Source organism: Macaca nemestrina, chromosome 13 (assembly GCF_043159975.1).
Source record: "Macaca nemestrina isolate mMacNem1 chromosome 13, mMacNem.hap1, whole genome shotgun sequence".
NCBI classification, from domain to species: domain Eukaryota; kingdom Metazoa; phylum Chordata; class Mammalia; order Primates; family Cercopithecidae; genus Macaca; species Macaca nemestrina.
The window spans coordinates 64,847,210-64,868,883 of record NC_092137.1 but is presented as its reverse complement, the minus strand read 5'-3'; the positions used below and the strand labels follow the sequence as shown (position 1 = coordinate 64,868,883).

The 21,674-nt window shown below is 36.4% G+C and overlaps 1 protein-coding gene and 1 non-coding gene across 5 annotated transcripts in view; both read right to left on the bottom strand.

The window, feature by feature from the left end:
• The window catches only part of LOC105465146 (aftiphilin), a 69,907-nt gene that overhangs the window by 2,158 nt on the left and 46,075 nt on the right, over positions 1 to 21,674 (bottom strand). For 2 of the 4 annotated variants that reach the window (XM_071076820.1, XM_011713411.2), the window contains exons 5-9: positions 21,233 to 21,289; positions 17,134 to 17,256; positions 10,339 to 10,399; positions 8,709 to 8,792; positions 4,727 to 4,850 (exon numbers count right to left, since the gene is read on the bottom strand). In XM_071076820.1, coding sequence (XP_070932921.1) covers positions 4,727 to 4,850; positions 8,709 to 8,792; positions 10,339 to 10,399; positions 17,134 to 17,256; positions 21,233 to 21,289 — 449 coding nt within the window. The remainder of the gene's footprint in view (positions 1 to 4,726; positions 4,851 to 8,708; positions 8,793 to 10,338; positions 10,400 to 17,133; positions 17,257 to 21,232; positions 21,290 to 21,674) is intronic. The other 2 variants (XM_011713412.2, XR_977328.2) reach the window with 2 other exon arrangements.
• On the bottom strand, positions 11,213 to 11,318 carry LOC112423789 (U6 spliceosomal RNA). The gene has a single exon (XR_003014340.1). It is a non-coding gene; the product is annotated as a U6 spliceosomal RNA (small nuclear RNA).

Below are 21,674 nucleotides of genomic sequence, written 5' to 3'. Positions count from 1 at the left end.
TTTGGTAGAACCCCTTCCCACATATATATTTGCATAGAAAAAGATCTGAAAGAATATACACTAAGGAGTTTAGTGATCCTGAATGGTAAGAATGTGATACTTTCATTTTTAATTTTTTTTGGTCTGGATTTCCTAACTTTCTAAAATATACTTTACTACTTCTATAATGATAAACGGTTATTTAAAACAATAGTGAATAAAAGTGCACCTAAATGGACTTCCCTATTTGTGGAGTACAGTTTGGGTGTAGGAACAGAGAGCAAAAAATAAGTTTTTACCTAAGAAACAGTTGGTAATTATTCTAGGGTTTTAAATAATTGCTTTATTTCAGAGGCAATATGAAATTATATATTAAAATAAAAACAAGTTTACACAGTTTTAGTTTGTGCATTTATCTATAGTCATTGTGGATGGCTGTGAGCTAGTCTTCTTAGAATATGGAAAGAAGTAAACACTTAACACTTAAGGAGAATTTGAAAATAAAAAGTTACCATCATTTCTCAAAGGTAGTGACCTAATTTTGATCTATATTCTCTCTAGTGAAGATGTATCCTTTTTGTCAATAGATTATAATCGAGAGTCCAGGAAAAAACATGATCAATTGTGTTTTAATTCTTGTTTTTGACAAATGTGCCAAGACCTTTCAGTGGTGGAAATTTTTCAACAGTGTTCAGACAGCTGGATATCCACCTGCAAAAGAATGAATGTGGACTCCTACCTCATACCATATACAGAAATTAATTCAAAATGGATTAAAGACGTAAATGTAAGAGTTGAAACTATAAAACTCTTAGGAGAAAATCTAGGTATAAATCTTTGTGATCATGAATTGGGCAATGATTTCTTACATATGATACCTAAATCACAAGAAAAATCAGATCTTATCAAAATTAAAAGCTTTTGTGTGTCAAAGAATACTATCAAGATAATGAAAAGACAACTTGCAGAACTGGAGAAGATGTCTTCAAATCATTTCTCTGATAAAGGCTTAGTATCCAGAATATACTTAAAAATCTTACAACCTAACAATAAAAAGACAAATTATCCAATTAAAATATAGGCAAATGGCTGGGCACAGTGGCTCATGCCTGTAATCCCAATACTTTGGGAGGCTGAGGAGGGAGATCGCTTGAGCTCAAGAGTTCAAGACCAGCCTGGGGCAACATACGGAGACCTTGTCTCTACTAAAACAAAACAAAACAAAACAAAGGCAAAGGATCTGAATAGATATTTCTCCACAGAAGATATACAAATAGTCGATAAACACATGAAAAGATGCTCAATATCATTAGCTATCAGGGAAATGCAAACCAAAATGTCAATGAGATACCACTTCAAACCGATGGCTATAACCAAAAAGACAGTAACAAGTGTTGTAAGAATGTGGAGAAGTTGGAATGTATGTTATTAGTGGGAACGTAAAATGGTGCCATCACTTTGGAAAAGTTTGGCAGTTTCCCCAAAAAGTTAAGAGTTCCTATATGACCCAGCAATTCCACTCCTAAGAGAGTGGGAAACATCTGTCCACACAAAAACTTATACACAAATGTTCATAGCAGCATTACTCATAATCGTCAAAAAGTGAAAACAACCCAATTATCAACTGATTAACAGATAAGCAAAATGTGCTATGTCCAGTGAAATATTGTGCAGCCAAATACAGATACATGCTACAAATATGGATACATACTACAACATGAATGAACTTGAGAACAGAATGCTAAGCAAAACCCAGACACAAAAGGCTGCAGACTGTAGAATTCCATCCTTGTGAAATAACCAGAAAAGACAAATCCATAGAGACAGAAAGCAGATTAGTAGTTGCCAGGGCCTGGGGAACGAGAGGGATAAGGAGTGACTGCTAATGGGTACAGGGTTTCTTTTTGGGGTGATAAAAATGTTTTGAAATTAGATAGTGATGATGGTTGCACGACTTTGTGAAAATACTAAAAACCAGTGAACTGAACACTTGAGTTAATTACAAATTTTTATCTCAATAAAAAGGCCTAAAAAGAATAAAAGATCTATTATTTTTGGCACTATTTCTTTGACCTGTACAAACTTCAGTTACAGGTCTATGGCTACTAACTAGCTGTCACTAGTTAGTAGTGATTTACAATAGGAAGTAATTTTCCTCCATATTAGGAAAGGTAGGCAAGAAGATGGAACTATTTTAAAACTAAGAACTTGCATATCTTTAAAAAACTCAAAGTGAGAAGTCACTTTCACAACTTGTGTTCCAAAAGAGAAGAGCCCATATACATTCCCTGACACATTCAAAGGCACTTAGTAAAGAATACTGGTTATTGTTTGGTCCATGTCCATTCTCCTCTACCTTGACCACTGTTTTAACTCCTTCTTACCCTACAGTCTATCACAATGCCTTTTCACTTTATCTTCTGCTTACTGTCAATAGCCAAGAAGATTTTGCTGAGCTTTTTTGCAGTTCACTTTATTCAAGAGAAAAATGAAAGAAAACCTAAAAATGATATTAAAAATGCTTTCTGAAATTATGCCAAAAGCCTGTCTCTGCTCTATACAATTGAGAATCACTCGTTGGGACATTTTACAGTATTTTAATACTTGTGGGCATTTGTATTTACCATTTTCAAATGACATTTCTCAAAACAGAAAATACAAAGTTGGCAACTTGTTCTCTCCAATTTTTGTTTTAAATATGATGCTGGACAGGTCCTAGCGAGTAACTCAATACAGAATTAGCAGACATTAACTCCAGGATACATGATAAGTTCATTCCCTATTAGTATAGAACAAGAGAAAAAATAGCTTCTTAAAGTGATAGGGCTTGGAAGAGTTCTCTAGATTCAGCATGTTTCAAAGATGAGTTAAAGAATCAGGAGAGCCTAAAGTGGTTTAGAGCTCCTCCTAATGGCACAAAATGAATTCTCATCATTGCGATGTTCAAAACTATAGTTCTTTGGTCAGTGAGAATGCAGGGGAAACAAAGTGAGGAAAGAGTAGAACTGTCCTAGAAGGGGTTGTCCTAAAAATAGCAGGGGGAAATCCAAACAATAAAAGCATCCGTTTTTATTTTTAAGTCAAATGTGCGTTAGCTTTTAGTTAACACATACAAATTTCTCATCCATTTTTTTCTATGAGAGGAGTTTCAATTTGAAGAAGTGATTTATTTGGAAAGAGAAAAAATTAGAAAAAAAAAATCCACATAGCCACATTTACAAGTAGGTTCATTGAAGAGGAGGCTTTGGCAGTGCCAGGTGGCATACTGTAAAGAGGTGGGGCAATGAGCACAATGGAGAGAACTGGCAGACAAACAAGGATTTACATGCTACAAAGCCATTCTAGGGAAAAGTTAAAGGTAGTCTACAATTATGAAATGTATAATAATGTATTTCATCATTATATGTATTGGTAACAAGAAAAATCTGGGGGAATAAAAGCACACACGGGTTTTTTTTTTTTTCTTTTGAGACGGAGTCTCGCTCTATTGCCCAGGCTGGAGTGCAGTGGCCGGATCTCAGGTCACTGCAAGCTCCACGTCCCGGGTTTACGCCATTCTCTGGCCTCAGCCTCCCGAGTAGCTGGGACTACAGGCGCCCGCCATCTCGCCCGGCTAGTTTTTTGTATTTTTTAGTAGAGACGGGGTTTCACTGTGTTAGCCAGGATGGTCTTGATCTCCTGACCTCGCGATCTGCCCGTCTCGGCCTCCCAAAGTGCTGGGATTACAGGCTTGAGCCACCGCGCCCGGCCTAAGCACACAAAGTTTTAAACGACAATGTGATAATTCAAGCTAAAGTTAAGAGTGATGAACATTTATTACTCACAATAAAAAAGGCTTTTTAAAATTGATGTTTTTCTATAGAAGAATCTATTTAAAATATAAACCTGAATTTAACATGTGATTGGCATGTATTTATTCATGAGAAAGAGCTATAAGACTTCTTTCAAAGTGGGCAACCAATGGGTAAATAGTTCCACTTTAAAACGCTGATGAATCACGGATTGAGACAGCAGAGCTGGTGTGCCAATCAACCAGTATTTGCTTTTGCACTAGTGATTTCCTGGTTCAGAATGACATCTTCCTGTTAGAAACTGGCTCAGTCTCACGGTTAACAGTAATTCAAAGCAATGGATTGTACCAGCCTAATCATATGAAACTAAAGATTTTCTGAATCCCAAACACATGGCCCGAGTGACATTCCGTGCCTTTAGTTCCAACATAGGGAGATGGTAATTACTTTTCTATAGGACATGCCTCTGAAGGGGCTTCTAGAAAGCCTGGTAAAGTAAGGCTTTACCTCCCAAATCAGAGGTGCACGTCAATGAAAATTCCAAGAACCATCTTAGCCTGCAAGTAAAAAGATCAGCCTAGGTGACTCCAGGATTATAAAACTGGCTTCTCAAAGATGATCTTCTCAGCAATTATGAAGAGAAAGGGAGAGTGTTTCTATAATGGCCTTATGATCACAATACTTAATCAGAATTAGTCTCTACAAAGAGGAGGCGGGAGGGGGGAAGAAAACCACGTCTGTCAGCCTTGGCCAATCTCTTATGAAATAATCCTGTTCTATTAAGTTCATAATTAAACATAATTTGATAATATTTTCTGGACTTGGGCATCAACTGACTTTTATAAAGCAAGTTGTAATACAATATATTGAAATGCTGCCAACTTAACGTGCTTTTTCCTTTGGGCCATTTTGTCTCAGAATTCAAAATGTGGGTACAATTGACACTAACTGTTTACCTGGTAGATGTGCTTGTCTTCTCTACTGTAGACATGAGTCTCGCAAATGCATCAGTCACTTTGAGGCTTGAGGTGGAGATTTCCAGCTTAGAAGTTGTTAACTCATACAACTCCGGATCCACACCTTATAGTATAAAATGATAGTTAGTGATGGTAGGCTGTAGTGGGTTACCCAGTTAGCCACAATCCAAGATGCAAAAGGCAATATTCTGTAAACATCTGAGTCTTTTGCAAACAGAACTATCTTCAGAACACTGGAATACTGCATTTATTTTTTAAATTATGAACTCTACTTTTTGGAGTTTTTATAAAACAGGAAAATACTTTTCAAATTCCATTTTGGAATGAATATATCCTTAAGCTAGCATTTATGCAGCAGATGCTAACCAAATATTTCTAAAATTTCTATCTGCTATAGAAAACTCCCTCAATTTGGATCAGGAAGGGATATAAAATTATCAATGTTTTATAAAAAGAATGCACATGATATGACATCCCATTTTTCAATTAACTAATCTCATTTAAAAAATTTTCCTGTTTCCTCACCTCCTTATTTTTTCTCTATTTTCTTCCACTGAAAAAGATTTAGAAGCTAATATAAAGTCTCAAACATGGTAAATGATCTGGTTCGTTTAAATATATTTTGACTAAGGACTAATCATAAACATATACCACATAGTTCTTTCTTCAGGTTAGAGGTGGGGAGGGTAAAAGATTTTCAGAAAAGGTGAATAAAAGTACCACTTTTGGACAAAATGAAAATTCTTGTCTATTGGGTTAATTATATTTCTGTAGTCTCATATCTGAATCTGGTAGTCATTAGTTCAAATATCTTGTTAGAGTAATTCAAAAGGAAGCTCAGAGGGTTAGATTTATTGCAAAAATTGATTTAAAAAATCTCCCCCATCTGACTTCATTAAAATATACATATAACTTTGCATATTTCTCATGTAATACAGATTTATAGCAATGATGACAACAATAACATGGAAAAGAACAGTTTAAATATTTTAAACTGAAGTTACACTTTGGATAATAAAGATATTCAGAGTAAAAAAAAAAAAGTTTTTAATCCTACACTCTCCTGGTACCAGCAAATAACTTGAGAAAAAAAGTTCATGAGTTGCAGGGTGTAACAGCAAAGCAAAATTCTAAGGAAGAATGTCTTACAGTTTCTGAAGTTTTTACTTATTATTTCTTTTAAAAAAAATGCCCTGTAAGATCAGCAGATAAAGTTATATATAAGTTATATATAAATGCATATATTTAGAGTAACAAGTTTTTTCCTTTTAAGATACTTAGCAAATTAAAAAATCAGAAACTGACTTCTATTAACCAACTTTACAGAAGTAAACAGATCTCAGATGTTTACAGAAATCAGACAAGCAAAAGCGACTTCCACAGTTACGAAGTCTAACAAGGGAGGAAGGCTATAGAAAATGTATGTTGACTCTCCCAAGTTCTCAATATTTCATTAAGGTACAGTTTCAAAATATACTTTAAAAGGACTTTCCTTTGTGTTCCTGTAATAAGAATATGGGTTGCAATTAAAATGTAAAAAATTGTATATGTCTGTAAAGGGACCAAATGAGCCCAAAGTACTTCCCTCTCTCTAAAGGCTAGATTCCAGCAACCACAAAATTTACGTTGCTGTCTAGTGTATAGGGCAGAATAAATAACTGCATTCTGACTGGCAATAGGAAAGTGCTAGTAAAAACTTAGTTGGGTTTATAAAATACTGGCCACTTGGCTGTCAAACAGTAAAGTGGCAGATTAATAAAAAAAGACAACAAAATCACACCCCCAAATAACTACCACCACACCAACCCCCCCACCCCAAACTATGGTTAGATTTTTCAAAAACAAGACAACTATTTACTATAATAATTGGAGAGTAATTTTTTTAATGGAAGGTCTTTTTTTTTTTTTTTTTTTAACAGAGCCTTAATGAGGCATAGTTTAGTTACATTACTAAAGCTAGCCAACCAAGTTCTATGCCAACCTCCTAAGTCTCACACACAAAATAATTAACCGCAAGCTAAGACGAAATGACTTTCCCAGAAACAAGTCAGAAAAAATGCAAGCAAGTGGTGAAATGGAATACTAAGGAAGGTGTTGATACCTGTAGCTTGATGGTAAGTTTTAACAAAACCCAATAGCAATAAAAAGAAGCCAAAGCAAATATATAGTAATCAAATTTATATAGCAGCTAGAGCATATTAATGAAAATATTGAACAAAAATATTTAAAAGGCTCCAAAGTAATGAGAACTGCATTTGACCATGCTGATTTCACTTCCATTACAGCTCTAAGCTTCTGAAACCGCTTGCTCTTCTTGCAGCTGTGTACACTGAGCCTGATTATCAGGTCATTTCTGTACTTCTTTATATAGCCACGTTATTTGTGCTCCTATGAATGGTTTTTAAATGAGTTTGAAATGTAACCAAAAATTAAATTTAAACCAGGTTTTTAGGGACCCAAAAGAAAAACAGTGACCTCATTCAAATGATAATACAGTTTATGACAAAACAAAGCTGACAGCAAATTTAAAATGGGAGCTTAATTCTTGGGAATATAGTAACAAAAGGATATACATGTTTTTGGTTGTCCCTCCCACCCCCCAGTAAGTATTCTAAAATGTCAGACAATTAGCTTACCCAGGTCATTGCATAGATCAAATGTAAATTTAGAAGTAATTTAAGTAAATAGTACAATAGCATTTTGAAGTCAAAACCAGACAGATTGGTTTTTCATATGCTTGCAAAATCTTGAAAACAGTAAGAACAATCAGGGGCTTGGATTTGAGGAATCCAGTCACTCTATACCAAATGACCTTGGAACTTCCCTGCAGCAGAATCAGATTTCCATAAACAAATCTCAAGGGCTTCCTGGGTCCCAGGTTCACTCTGAGCTGACTATTAGTCTCCCCCATCCATATCCCATCATGGCTGCTCAACTGTTGGAAGTGGGTGGTAGCACTATCTAGTGGAATAGCACAAAACCAGTGAATTTTCAGGAACCAGGCCAGTTGTGAAACTAGCCACTGGTGGGGACAGAAAGGGACTCTCACTATGCATTCTGGGCATGGGCATCTATATGGCACCCCAACAGCTGTCTGGTGATCAATGGGCATGATTACCAGATCACATGTTGGGACGACAGTTATTAAAATAATATTGAATAAAATGTAAACATAAAAATGCCATTATAATTTTAATCTTTTATTCAGTTAGAAAATGACAAAGTACATTAGTCCTTTGGTCAATGAACTGAACTTTTGCAGGGCTGAACATTAACAGGCACTCCAGTAATTTTTAATTTCTAGCTTTTAGTATCTCATAGCAATTATTTTCTACTATTAACTTTTGTAACATTTTTTTCCCCATGGAAAACTAACAGTATACTTTCTATTTAAGAGCTACATAAAAACAGAAATAGTTCTATATGGGACTATATACTTAGTGCTAGACTCCAACATTTTGGAACCTAATTATATATTTAGCAGCACTAATAAACAACTAATTGAATGCTGGAATTCGTAAAGGTTATATTATTACAGGCACTACAATGTAAAGTCATCTTTGTATACTAAAATATTCTATCTCTAAACTTGTATTTTTTTCAAATGGCTTTATAGAATATGCTTTTAAAAATAAGCATATAAAATATCACATTTTCCACTTAGAGGGAAAAAAAACCCAACAACCCTACCTTTAACTCTCTAAGGACATTAGGGATGTTTTATTCCTAGAAACTACTTTCAGCTTTGAATATTACACTTTGAGAAAGTTTTCCTTGAAATACATTTCACATAAGTCATTTTTTTTTTGTAATCAGATACTAGAAAATAACAGATGAAAGAAAAGTATTAAAAAGACATAGAGAATACAATCTACTTGTTTCCTTGTTTATAGGAAAGTCAAGTAATGTGGTCATGCTTTTAGTAAATAAACTGGAATTGTGGTTTTAACACTCTGCTGACCTGGGATTGTGGTGCTGCTGCTAGAGCTACTGTCATCCACGGGCCCAAAGAAATCAAGGTTCAGAAGAGTGGAACCTCCACTAGCTTGAAATTCAGTGACCGTGTTGGTAGGCAGCCACACAGAAGGTAAGCCAAGGGAGGAGGGGTTATGTGTAAAAAGGGGTAAGACACACACTTGAACATGCAGGTTATAATTAGTAATCATTACACATTTTAAAAATCAACATTAAAACAATGTGTACAGTATTAGTTTTTCATTACTAAGGACATTTCTAAAGTAACAGTTTAATTCAATGTACATTTTCTCATGTACAATGTAAAGAATGTAACACTTAGTAAGGTTTTAGGAGTTCAGTTCCTTCAATCAAAACTGGAAGCCATACCAGAAGGACCAAAAGGAAAGCGTACCCGTTAAAGGGAAACAATACTTTAATCTCAACCCAACATTAAAAATCGCTGTACATGCCCAAATCAATCTTTCATGTTAGTAATACTGGTTTCTAATGCTTTTTAAAAAGTGACAAAGTTGTCAGTTTCAGGACACGCACCAATATGTTTAGTTTAAAATAACATAATAAAGAATGTCATAACTACCCTACCCTGATGTGCAACCTCAAGCTGTACTGTTCCCCTTTAACTCTGAAACAGTAATCAGAAATAGTATACATTTTTAAAGAAGTTGTTTGTTAATAAAAAGCATGATGATTTGACTGAAGACACCAGACAACAGCAAAAAGTGCATCCAGGCTTTCCTTCAGCACTATATTAATTCAATTGGATGCTTTCCAGATATCCTAGGACCCCACTATAAGGCCAAGCTGATAGTGTCTTTTTACAATGGCAAAATAATTGCCGTTTAGACAATGACAGGTGTTTTAGACAATGGCTCGAACAACTTAAGCACAAGGAGTAAGACCAATTACATCTTGGGATCCACTTAAAACTTGTGGTGTCAACACTAGAAACTAGCATTGGTGTGTTACTTATTTTAAAAAGCCCACATTACATTACTGGAATAAGTTACTCCTTTTTGAGGATTTTCTTTTAAAGCCATAAGTGAAACCAATTATTTTTAGAACTGCCTACTAACATTTGGAGACACGCTTTAGAAAAGGATCGTGAAATTTATTTTCTATTTGCATATAGGTGCTCTATAAAATATTAAATCTAAAAGCTACTTTAAGTCAATAAACATGGATCTATGCACATTGTTTTTGGTTAAATAATTGTGCTTTGTGCTTTGAAGCAGCCTCTAGCCACAAGACTTTGCATCCAAGAAAATTCCATAAATTAAAACTTACAGAAAAAAATTCAAGGTAAATTGGTCCTAGCTAAAATTTTTTAAACTACCTAGATATTTGTAAAAAATAAAGCAGCTTACTTTTGACTTAAGATAAAGAAACTAAAATTTTACCTAACTACTATTACCTATATTTGGACATTAATACTGTTGATAATAGTAACGGCTGGTTTCTTGAGCAATTACTATTCAGAAAGAAAGCCTGAATTTCCAAAGATAAGAATAAGTTATGTTCAAACAAAAAAGGAAATCAGCAGAGAGAAGTTTGTCTGAACTTTGTAGCTTTCTTAACTCTAGCTCTGGTGCTAGAGGCTCTACGGAGAGACGTACCATCTAAAGGGTTAGTAAGGCCACTGCTACTCCAGTCAAACTGGACGGGTGGTAGAGACTCCTAGAGTTGAAAACCAAAAAATCAAAATTAATCAGTACAGGTTGTAGCAACGTAAAGAATCCTTTAAAAAAAAAAATTATAGCAAGACCATTAGGCAACAAAGTACCTAAAGACAAAATTGGGATAATTTACAATTTCAGAAGGTTACCTGCAAATATTAGCACAAACTGAAATTGCAAAATTTACAAACAGTACAGGTTATTGACATTTAAAAAGCTGTATCTGGGAAATGAAATTATCTTTACATTTTTAAACAAATTTATGAGCTGATTCTATGCCAAGATTTCAATCTATTCTCAAATCGTGATTTAAACTATTGGTGTGATTACAATAAAAAACATGGTATAAAATGAGAAGATTCAATGTCTAAGGTCTGTCTGGTTCCTTACAATTTTCCAAATTTTGAAGAAAATCATGGGCTAATAAATGAGACATTTTTAAAGTGTTGATTTAAAATATTTATTTATTTATTTATTTATTTATTTATTTTTTTGAGACAGTCTCCCTCTGTCACCCAGGCTGGGGTGCAGTGGCCGGATCTCAGCTCACTGCAAGCTCCGCCTCCCGGGTTTACGCCATTCTCCTGCCTCAGCCTCCTGAGTAGCTGGGACTACAGGCGCCAGCCACCTCGCCCAGCTAGTTTTTTTGTATTTTTTAGTAGAGACGGGGTTTCGCCATGTTAGCTAGGATGGTCTCGATCTCCTGACCTCGTGATCCGCCCGCCTCGGCCTCCCAAAGTGCTGGGATTACAGGCTTGAGCCACCGCGCCCGGCTAAAATATTTATTTTAATCAACTTCTTTAATTTAGAAATTACGTATTAGATACCAGAATTTAATTTTGGGTGTCATCCTTGTATAGGGGCCACGCTAATCTCCTCTGTACCTTGCCAATTTTAATAATGTGCTGCTGAAGTGAGCATAGAATTTTAAAAACAATACTAAAACAAAACTAAAGGGATGCTCAGGCCGGGCGCAGTGGCTCAAGCCTGTAATCCCAGAACTTCGGGATCCAAGGCGGGCGGATCACGAGGTCAGGAGATCGAGACCATCCTGGCTAACACAGTGAAACCCTGTCTCCACTGAAAATACAAAAAATTAGCCAGGCATCGTGGCACATGCCTGTAATCCCAGCTACTTGAGAGGCTGAGGCAGGAGAATAGCTTGAACCCGGGATGCGGAGGTTGCCGTGAGCCGAGATCGTGCCACTATTGACTACACTTCAGCCTGGGCGACAGAGTGAGACTCTGTCTCCAAAAAAAAAGAAAAAAAAAAAACCCACTATTCCAGGGGTTTAAATTTCGTAACTGTCAAACATATAAAATAAGCAAATGGTAAATTTAAGATGGAAGGCAGTGCAAAAACATCTTTAAAATGAGCATTCACACTTCATTTTAAGAATATTCTCACAAGAAAAAAATGTTGGTTTTTTTTCTTTTCTTTTGGGGGTGGTAAAATAGGCTGTATTTTATTAGACTTTGTTATTGGTTTTTTTTGGACATCACTTAACACTACACTTTATTGTAAGGCAGGCACTGTTAAAACTTTGTATTAATTTTTTTCTGGGTAGGTAAGGTCACTTGCTGTTTTCTATAGAAAAGGAGCATGAATCAGTTATTTTTGAAAAGTCTAATCCATGATATTATAATATGACTATCAGGATAACTGGGATACCAATGACAGGCAAATTAATTTAAGTATTTAGTTTCCAAAAATCAGGGCCAGCCTGGAGCAAGGTATAAATTGAGTAAAATACTATAACATTAGTTAGTGGGTGCCAGGGCTAAGGGATGGTTGTGGGGCAGTGACTATGAAGGGTGTTCTTAATAGTGGTGGTGGTGGTTACATGAACCTATGTGATATGATATAGACCTATATACACATATTGTACCAATGTCATGTTCCTGGCTTTTACATTATAGTATATTATGTAAGATGTAACCATGGAGGAAACTGGTGAAGGGTGCAAGGGACTTCTCTGTACTATATTTGCAACTTTCTGTGATTCTATAATTATTTCAGATAAAAGTTAAAAAACTGCTGAAAACCTAGTTTATAACCTACCTACACAGCTAATAAATATTTAGAAAATATTTTCTTTAGCTGATCTTAAAAGGAAACAAACATCTCTAAGCATTCTAGCAGATTCAACTTACTCCACTTCTAGATCAGTGACACCTTTGCTCATAATCTACACTGAATGGACAAAATCTAGGTTTATGCAATAACAATTTCTGAATAAATGGAGCAAGTTCTTTCATGAACACATTCTATCTGAATGATGTCAAGTAGCTTTCATGAACACATTCTATCTGAATGATGTCAAGTAGCTGGGTGCTTAGAAATATTTCAATGATTTGCTGAAATCTGAGCTTCTCAAATAGGGTATGGTATTTAGAATACAGCCAAAATCATAATGAGGTGATACACATGAATCAACATTTAATGGAAATGAAAAAAGGTGAAAAACAGGATATCAAAGCAAAAAAAGATTAAAACTAATGATGTTCACAAGTATGGAAACTCAAGAGAAAGCATGAGAATGAAGCATTTTAAAACCACTTGAAGCAATGTGGTATGCATTATTACTACAGAGAAAACAGCACTAGGCAAATAAGGTCATAATAAAAAGAACAAAAACATGGAGACAGGAGACTTGGATTCTAGTCCTAGCAGTACCACTAATACATAGTTTTGGGTAAATCACTTAGACTTTCCAAATATGTTTTCTTGCTGTAAGAAGCAAGCATAGTGGCCAGGCACAGTGGCTCACGCCTGTAATCCCAACATTTTGGGAGGCCGAGGTGGGTGGATCACTTGAGGTCAGGAGTTCAAGGCCAGCCTAGGCAACATGGTGAAACCCATCTCCAATAAAAATATAAAAATCAGCCGGGTGTGGTGGCAGGTGCCTGCAATCCCAGCTCCTTGGGAGGCTGAGGTAGGAGAATCGCTTGAACCCAGGAGACAGAAGTTGCAGTGAGCTGAGACTGCACCATTGCACTCTAGCCTGGGCAACAGAGCAAAACTTGGTTTCAAAAAAAAAAAAAAAAAAAAGCATGGAACTAGATAATCATTTTTTCTTCTAGCTCTAAAATTCTGATTCACAACTAAAATATATCAGGCAGTCTAAGAGGTTGCTAGTGGTGACTAGATAGATAACTGCTAGTCAGAGTGTTGACCCTACTTAACGATGAATAAAGTGTAAAGTATTGACTTTACTAAGATGGAAATCAGTAGTGGTCACAATGGTGTGACCTTGAAATTTAGCAGATAAAAATGAAAACACACAATCCCAAAAAAGCTAAAATTACTGTTTTCACCTGTAAACTAAGTTAATACATTTCTAAACAAGAGATGCAATAGTTATAAGATCAATGAATACAAGCCAATTTGGAAGACAAAAACAAACTCAATGGGTACCAAAATTGGGATAGAACAGACAGACCCAAAAGCATGTAGTCATAATGGGAATTATCCAACTGTGCTTGTGCTAAGTTTGGAAGCCACTGTTGCTTCTAGCACTAAAGGCTAGAGCTGTTCCATCTAAAAGAAATAAGACTAGTAGGAAGATGTAACTTCCTGCATGGCCAAAAAGTAAAATTATGTATACACACACACACACACACATTTGTGTATTTCATTTGTGTGTATGAAATCCACATATATATGTGTGTGTGTGTGTGTGTGTGTGTGTGTATGTAGCATGCTAAACAAGAGTAGTAAGAAGTATCATTTTCTAGGCCGGGTGCGATGTCTCATGCCTTGTAATCCCGGCACTTTGGGAGGGCAGATCACTTGAGGTCAGGAGTTTGAGACCAGCCTGCCCAACATGGTGAAACCCCGTCTCTACTAAAAATACGAAAATTAGTCTGGTGTTGTGGCGTGTGCCTGTAGTCCCAGCTACTTGGGAGGCTAAGGCAGGAGAATCACTTGAACCCGGGAGGTGGAGGCTGCAGTGAGCTGAGATCATGCCACTGCACTCCAGCCTGGGTGACACAGTAAGACTCTACCTAAAAAAAAAAAAAAATACACACATATAATATACACACACACATATATACATACACACATACATATATATATAAAATATATATATAATTTTCTGTAAAGAGACTCTTTAGAAAATGTACTTCAGATGTTTGTTAAATTTTTTTTTTTTCCAAGGCAGGGTTTCACTCTGTTGCCCAGGCTGAAGTGCAGTGGTGTGAACATGGCTCACTGCAGCCTCAACCTTCTGAGCTCTAAGCAATTCTCCCACCTTAGCCTTCTGAGAGGCTGGGACTACAGGCTCATGCCATCATGCCTGGCTAATTTTTGTAGAGGCAGGGTTTTGCCATGTTGGTTAGGCTGGTCTTGAACTCCTGGGCTCAAGCAATCCACCTGCCTTGGCCTCCCAAAGTGCTGAGATTACAGGCATAAGCCACCACGCCTGCTCTGTTAAATATTTTAACCTGAGTCAGAGGTATGGAGTCAAGCAAGCACCATACAATTCTGTGATGGAGGTCAGGCATCTTAGCACAAAATTCTAAACACGTTTTTTCATTAGGTCATCTGGACTACTTTTTTGTCAAGTCCACAGTGAAATTATATAGGAAACATAAGCTATGACTAAAATGAAATACACAGTAAGATCAAATCAGCTAGAGGCAAAAAAGACAGGCAACAGCTAACTGACACAATAAGCAATAGTTTATGGGGTTGTAAGGTGGAAGTGGTTAGATGGAGGAGGAAGCAAGCAAAACTAGCAACAAATGGTCTCAATAAGAACAGCTCCATTTTCAGTGAATGTACCAAGTAGTTACTCAAAATCCTTTCCTAGTACCTAACACTGTAGGAATAAGAATGCAGATGGAGGCAGAAATAAAAATGTGCCATGGGAAAGGTAATTCTGAAATATGCATAGACAGGGCAGACCTGGGAGAGCAGTTTATAGCCAGAGGGCACACTGGGGCAACAAAATTAAGGTAACTAAGAACAGAGTCTACCTATGGAGACATTCTGCCCAAGCCACCTTGTCTGCTGCCCAACCATCAAGGCCAGGTATTATAAACATGGCCCACTAATTCAGTGCTAGTAATAAGCTGGCTTCAAAGTAACATTTAAGCTATGTCCAAGTATAAAACATAGTGGTACACAGCAGTAATATTAGATGTTTCTTGAAACACACCTAAAATGGTAGGACCTATGCTTTACACATTTTCTAAAGTATGTTCTTCAAAACACTAGTTCTGCAGGTGTTACCACTCCCCTCTCCTCTGATCTCTGCAAAAAAAGGTCCTGTGGCCAAGTAAAACTGAGAAATGAATTAAAATTAAGGCCATTCATTGCAGGACCCTTCAGTGTCCTTAATGTGTGTTGTGATCTCTAAGGGTAGTTATGGGGGTATGATATGAAGTACTTCCCAAACTTACTTTACCCTGGAACCCTTTAGTGAACCATCTCTAAATGGTTTTAATGGGGATTTAATATTCAATGAGAACACATTTTGGGAAAGGCTGTCCAAGCATACACTTTTTGTGTTAGATACAACTAAAGATGACATCTAAGGTTAAGAAATGACAAAACATGGCAAGAATATGTTTTAGAAATGGTAATGTTCACTTAAAAATACTAAGCTTCTAAAAATACAATATTTAACCAGCACTGAGTCAGTTTCTAACTTGATATGGAAAGAGTAAGCAAGCCCAAATGGCCCATTTTACCTAGACAAAAAGTGAGAGAAGACTTTATATTAACATATTAGTCTGAAAAAAAATTTGTGCTTAAGTGTGCCAAGGAGGTAAAGGATAAGAAAGGCAAGACAGTTTTCTGGCTGGGTGTGGTGGCTCACACCGTAATCCCAGCACTTTGGGAAGCTGAGGTTGGTGGATCACCTGAGGTCACAAGTTTGATACCAGCTTGGCCAACATGGTGAAACTCCGTCTCTACTAAAAACACAAAAATTAGCTGGGCTTGTTGGCACATGCCTGTAGTCCCAGCTACTTGGGAGGCTGAGGCAAGAGAATTGCTTGAACCCGGGAGGCAGAGGTTATAGTAAGCCAAGATCGCACTACTGCACTCCAGCCTGGGAGACAGAGCAAGACTCCATCTCAAAAAAAAAAAAAAAAAAAAAGTAAGACAGTTTTCTATTTTCCTAATCCATAGATTGTTCAGTTAAAGGTCACGTCATTTTCGAGTTAAATAACCATTTTGCTTAAACTCTAAAAACAAGTTTAAGGCAATGGACATATCTAACCTTTACTACTGCTTTATAAAATTTCACAGGATTCCAGAAAAAATACTAGTTCTGCAGGTGTTACTACTCCCCTGTACACTAGCAGACTTAGAGAGTTGGTATAAATACAATGTTTCCTTTTTTCTTTTCTTTTTCTTTTTGAAAATCCAGCACTTACCAGATTTGTGTCAGTAATTATGATTACACAATATTCAAACTGTAAGGGACTTTAGAGATATTCATTTTAAACCCTTCAATTTATAGATAAAGAGACTAAGGCCTGGAAATGTTTAAGAACTTACCCATAATCACCCATTTCTCAAATTGAGCTTTTCTGTTTTCAAAAATTAAAGACGATTTGTTCATTGTATTCCAAGGGATGTTAATCAAAATCATATCCATCATTAAATCAAGCTTTAAAAATATTTTTAAAACAGTCATAAATGAAGGAAAAAGGCAGTATGTGTGGATATATGTGTATATACATGCATAAACATATTTATACACATATAGATATTTTTACCTGGAACTGATCAGATGTACATGTGTTCATATCTGGTGACACGGTGGCTGTCTGACCGATGGAAGCTATTTTTTCTGCAGCAGAAAGTGGTTTCAATGGTTCCTTGGTGGGCTCTAACATACCCTGAAAAAGGAATATTAGCCTTTAATGGTGGTAGGGGGCACAGCCCACAAGCTTAAGTTAATCTATCAGAAAGGAGAAACTAAAAAACAGGTCACTTGGAAAGTACTGAAGACAAAAAGGAAGTAGTCTTTTTGTTTTTTTTTCTTTTTTTTTTTTTTTTTTTTTGAGACGGAGTCTCACGCTGTTGCCCAGGCTGGAGTGCAGTGGCGCGATCTCGGCTCACTGCAAGCTCCGCCTCCCGGGTTCCCGCCATTCTCCTGCCTCAGCCTCCTGAGTAGCTGGGACTACAGGCGCCCGCCACCGCGCCCGGCTAATTTTTTTTTGTATTTTTAGTAGAGACGGGGTTTCACTGTGGTCTCGATCTCCTGACCTTGTGATCCGCCCGCCTCGGCCTCCCAAAGTGCTGGGATTACAGGCTTGAGCCACCGCGCCCGGCCTTTTGTTTTTTTTTCTAAGAGACATATTTAAGAGACAAGGTCTCACTATGTTGCCCAGGCTGGCCTCAAACTCCTTGGCTCAAGGGATCCTCTTGCCTCAAGCTCATGTCACCACACCTGGCTATTCTTAAATTTTATTTACTGAAAATCCTATAGCACTATAATGAGAACCATTCACAATACCTTTAGAATCAAAAGTTTTTAAAGCAAGACTTTGTATTGTAAATCAGATGTTTTAAAGTACAGGGTTATTACTGTCACATGAAAGCATAAGCACCAACTCGGGATGGGTTGGGGGAGACAACAATATGTCACATCTAACCTCTAAAAATCCAACACTTTAATGACACTAAAATGGAAAGGGCACCCTTTGTACACATTACCCCATGGTGGTGTGAGAAGTGAGAGCTGATTCTAAAACACACCATATAATATGACATCTATATCCTTCAGTGTAAATGTAATGTTTGATCCTGATCCCTATGACGGCACCGGAAACTTAGTTCCTTGGACAGGCAAAGCAGATATACAGCCTTTTTAGAGAGGAAAACATCTTACAGGTTCCACAGGGTTTGTTACAAATCTAATATACTTTTTTTTTTTTTTTTTAATTGAGATGGAGTTTCGCTCTTGCTGCCCAGGATGGAGTGCAGTGGCGTGATCTTGGCTCACTGCAACCTCTACCTCCTGGGTTCAAGCGATTCTCCTGCCTTAGCCTCCTGGGTAGCTAAGAAACAGGTGTCCACCACCATGTGTGGCTCATTTTTTGTATTTTTTTAGTAGAGATGGGACGTTGGCCAGGCTGGTCTTGAACTCCTGACCTCAGGTGATCCACCCGTCTCGGCCTCCCAAAGTGCTAGGATTACAGGCGTGAGCCACCGCGCCTGGCCTAATATGCTTTTTGAGTAAGAAAGATAGATATTCAGTATGGCTACAGAAATAGGAAAAAAATCAGTATTTTTCATCAACACTCTACCAAACTCAAAATGGGCCATAATCTAGGTCTGAAAAAAGTCAAACTGTTACATGTTTTAAAATAATATCTGATAAGCTTTTGAATATTTTTCAATCAAAGGTTATATCCTAGACAAAATCACCCTTAACTGGACCAAAAAGAAACAAACAAAACAAAACTCAAAGCTGCTAAGTCATTAATGTTAGAATCTGTAAATTTCTAAAATTTTCAGGAGAATCCCTGCCTCCTCCCTTCCCCAATAAAATAGGCGTAAACTAAAACAGTTTGCAGAATCAATTCTTAACAGTAGCACATCTGAAAGGCTTTAACCCAGCAGCTAGAAAAATGAAAGAAGTTCATGGCCTGACTCAATACCATAAGTATTATACAGGCTCTCTAGTGTGCCCGTATGCAGAGTCGATACATTTGGTAAACAATTACTAGTCTCAGCCAAGGCTTGTAATTTGAATGATCACTTTAAGCAGTGGTTCTGAAATTGTGATCCCCGATCAGCAGCTTCTGTGTCACCTTGGAACTTGTCAGATGTACAAATTCTCGAGCCTACCTCAGAAATATTGAACAAGAAACGGGGGTGGCGGGGGGGTGCTCAGCAATTTGTGTTTTAACAAGTCTTCCAAGTGATTCTGATACACATGAAAGTTTGAGAACCAGTGGCTTAAATGATCATTTCAGGTACTATTTCTCCAGGTGAGATCAAAAGATTATTGAACATCTCATACATGTAAGGCACCATGGGTAAAGTTAGCTATAAATTAAAACTTGATATTAAAAGAAAGGTTTCTAAATGAAAGATATCACAAAGATGGAGGAGGGGAGATACATTTATATTCATTAAACTTTAGTATTAAAGCTTATATAGAAATAGTAGCTATAGGTATGAGCTGATAGATGTGAAAATAAACTGGAAAAAAGGTGGCGGGGAGGAAAGAAGTGGAAAAAAAAAGCCCATAGAAATAGTAAAAATATTATTATTTTTTTAAATTTTTTTAAATTTTTTTAATTAAGTAAAAATATTTCTAATAAAGGTTGAAAAATAAAGCATAAGCTTTAGCTTCTAACTCCTCACAAACCTCACAGAACTGGTTAATGGGGTGAGGCTACACATTAGCATTAAGTAGGTCACTGCCCTTAATATGCTGAATGAAAGTGCCTACAAATTAAATTCCTAGTTCCATAACATCAACAACCTCTGGAGTGCTACTCCTTGAGAAAAAAAGAAATCCAAATAACCAAAAAGTTAAAGAAATGTTCAGCATTATATTTACCTACAACAGAAAACAATGGGGAATCATCAAAGTGTTTTTAAAGTACATGATAAAAACCATTTACGAAGGAGTAAACACTGATTTAAAAAAAACAAAACTCTAGAAAATTCCACAAAAATCAAAATGTTCCAATTCAAAATCAATAATTAGTGCTTATTCATGGAGAAAGTTTATAGATTTAAAGGTCAAGTTCCACAGCAAATTGTCACATGCACATAATAGGGTTGTATAAATTCTATACCAAAGATTCCTTCATTATTTTTCCCTTATTTCCAATTTAACGGTTAGAGTAATGTTTTAAGTTTGATGGGGCATTTTTATTCATCAATAAAAATATATTTTTTTCATCAATAAAAAAGACACACCAAAAAACACAAACATCAAACTTTAAAATGTGACTGAGTCTTGAGAAGGAACAGAATGAAAATGTCTGTTTTCCGGTACTACCTGGCATATCTGAAAAAACAAAATTCAACACATTTAAAACATTAATGGAAAAACTAAGAACCCATTATAAGTCCTGGCTCATTTTAATTTCACTATAATTTGGTGTTTCTAAGCTTTTATGTACATCTATAGCCTCAATATTGCATTATTTAAAATTAATAACTGAATTAAAACAAATTACATCTCTAGGCCTTCAGATACTTCAGCTGCTTTTTCTTTTTTCTTTTCTTTTTTTTTTTTTTTGTTGAGACGGAGTCTCGCTTTGTCACCCAGGCTGGAGTGCAGTGGCCGGATCTCAGCTCACTGCAAGCTCCGCCTCCCGGGTTTACGCCATTCTCCTGCCTCAGCCTCCCGAGTAGCTGGGACTACAGGCGCCCGCCACCTCGCCCGGCTAGTTTTTTGTATTTTTTAGTCGAGACGGGGTTTCACCGTGTTAGCCAGGATGGTCTCGATCTCCTGACCTTGTGATCCGCCGTCTTGGCCTTCCAAAGTGCTGGGATTACAGGCTTGAGCCACCGCGCCCGGCCCCAGCTGCTTTTTCTTTAAAGCAAGTTTAGAAAAGAAAAAGAATCCTCCAAAGGTGCATTTTACAAACAGTTATATATGCTAATATTAGTAAGATAAAAATTTTCAATCTAAAACAAAACAGTATCTGTAATTAATGAAATATTTTAAAAGTCCTGCGATCAGTATTTGATGGGATTTATGAGTTCAAAAAAGATCTATTTATACCCTTCAGATTCCAACACTAAACGTCTCTTATATAGCATGACAGAGAAGTATATTTTAAGATGATTTTACAGAATAAATGCAGTAATGATAAATACATGCAGAGAGATTTTTGTACTTACCAATCCTGCTGCATACATGGGCACTATAACAGGCTGCTTCTTATTGCCCGTGAAGAGCTACACACACGTGTTAGACAGAAAGAACATATATTTAGAGAATAATCTATCATACAATGAAACAGTTTCCAAATATGCTTGCGATGTTTTATTACATATATTGGGAATAATAAATTGATGAAACTTAAAAATTGCCCATATGGGGTTATTTTATCTCCCAGTCCAATTCCTTCATTTTATATTTAAGAAAAACTACTAAAACAATTTTTTCTAAAAATAAGTATTGAAGAAAAATTTAGGTAGATTGATGTTTAAAAGTCAGCACATTCAATATAAAGGAACATTTAAACCAAATATTTATTTTCTGAGGAACTAGCTTACCACAGCTTAAACAGAAGTATAACAGAATTTTAAAACACCCACAGGTTGATTAAAAGATTTTTCA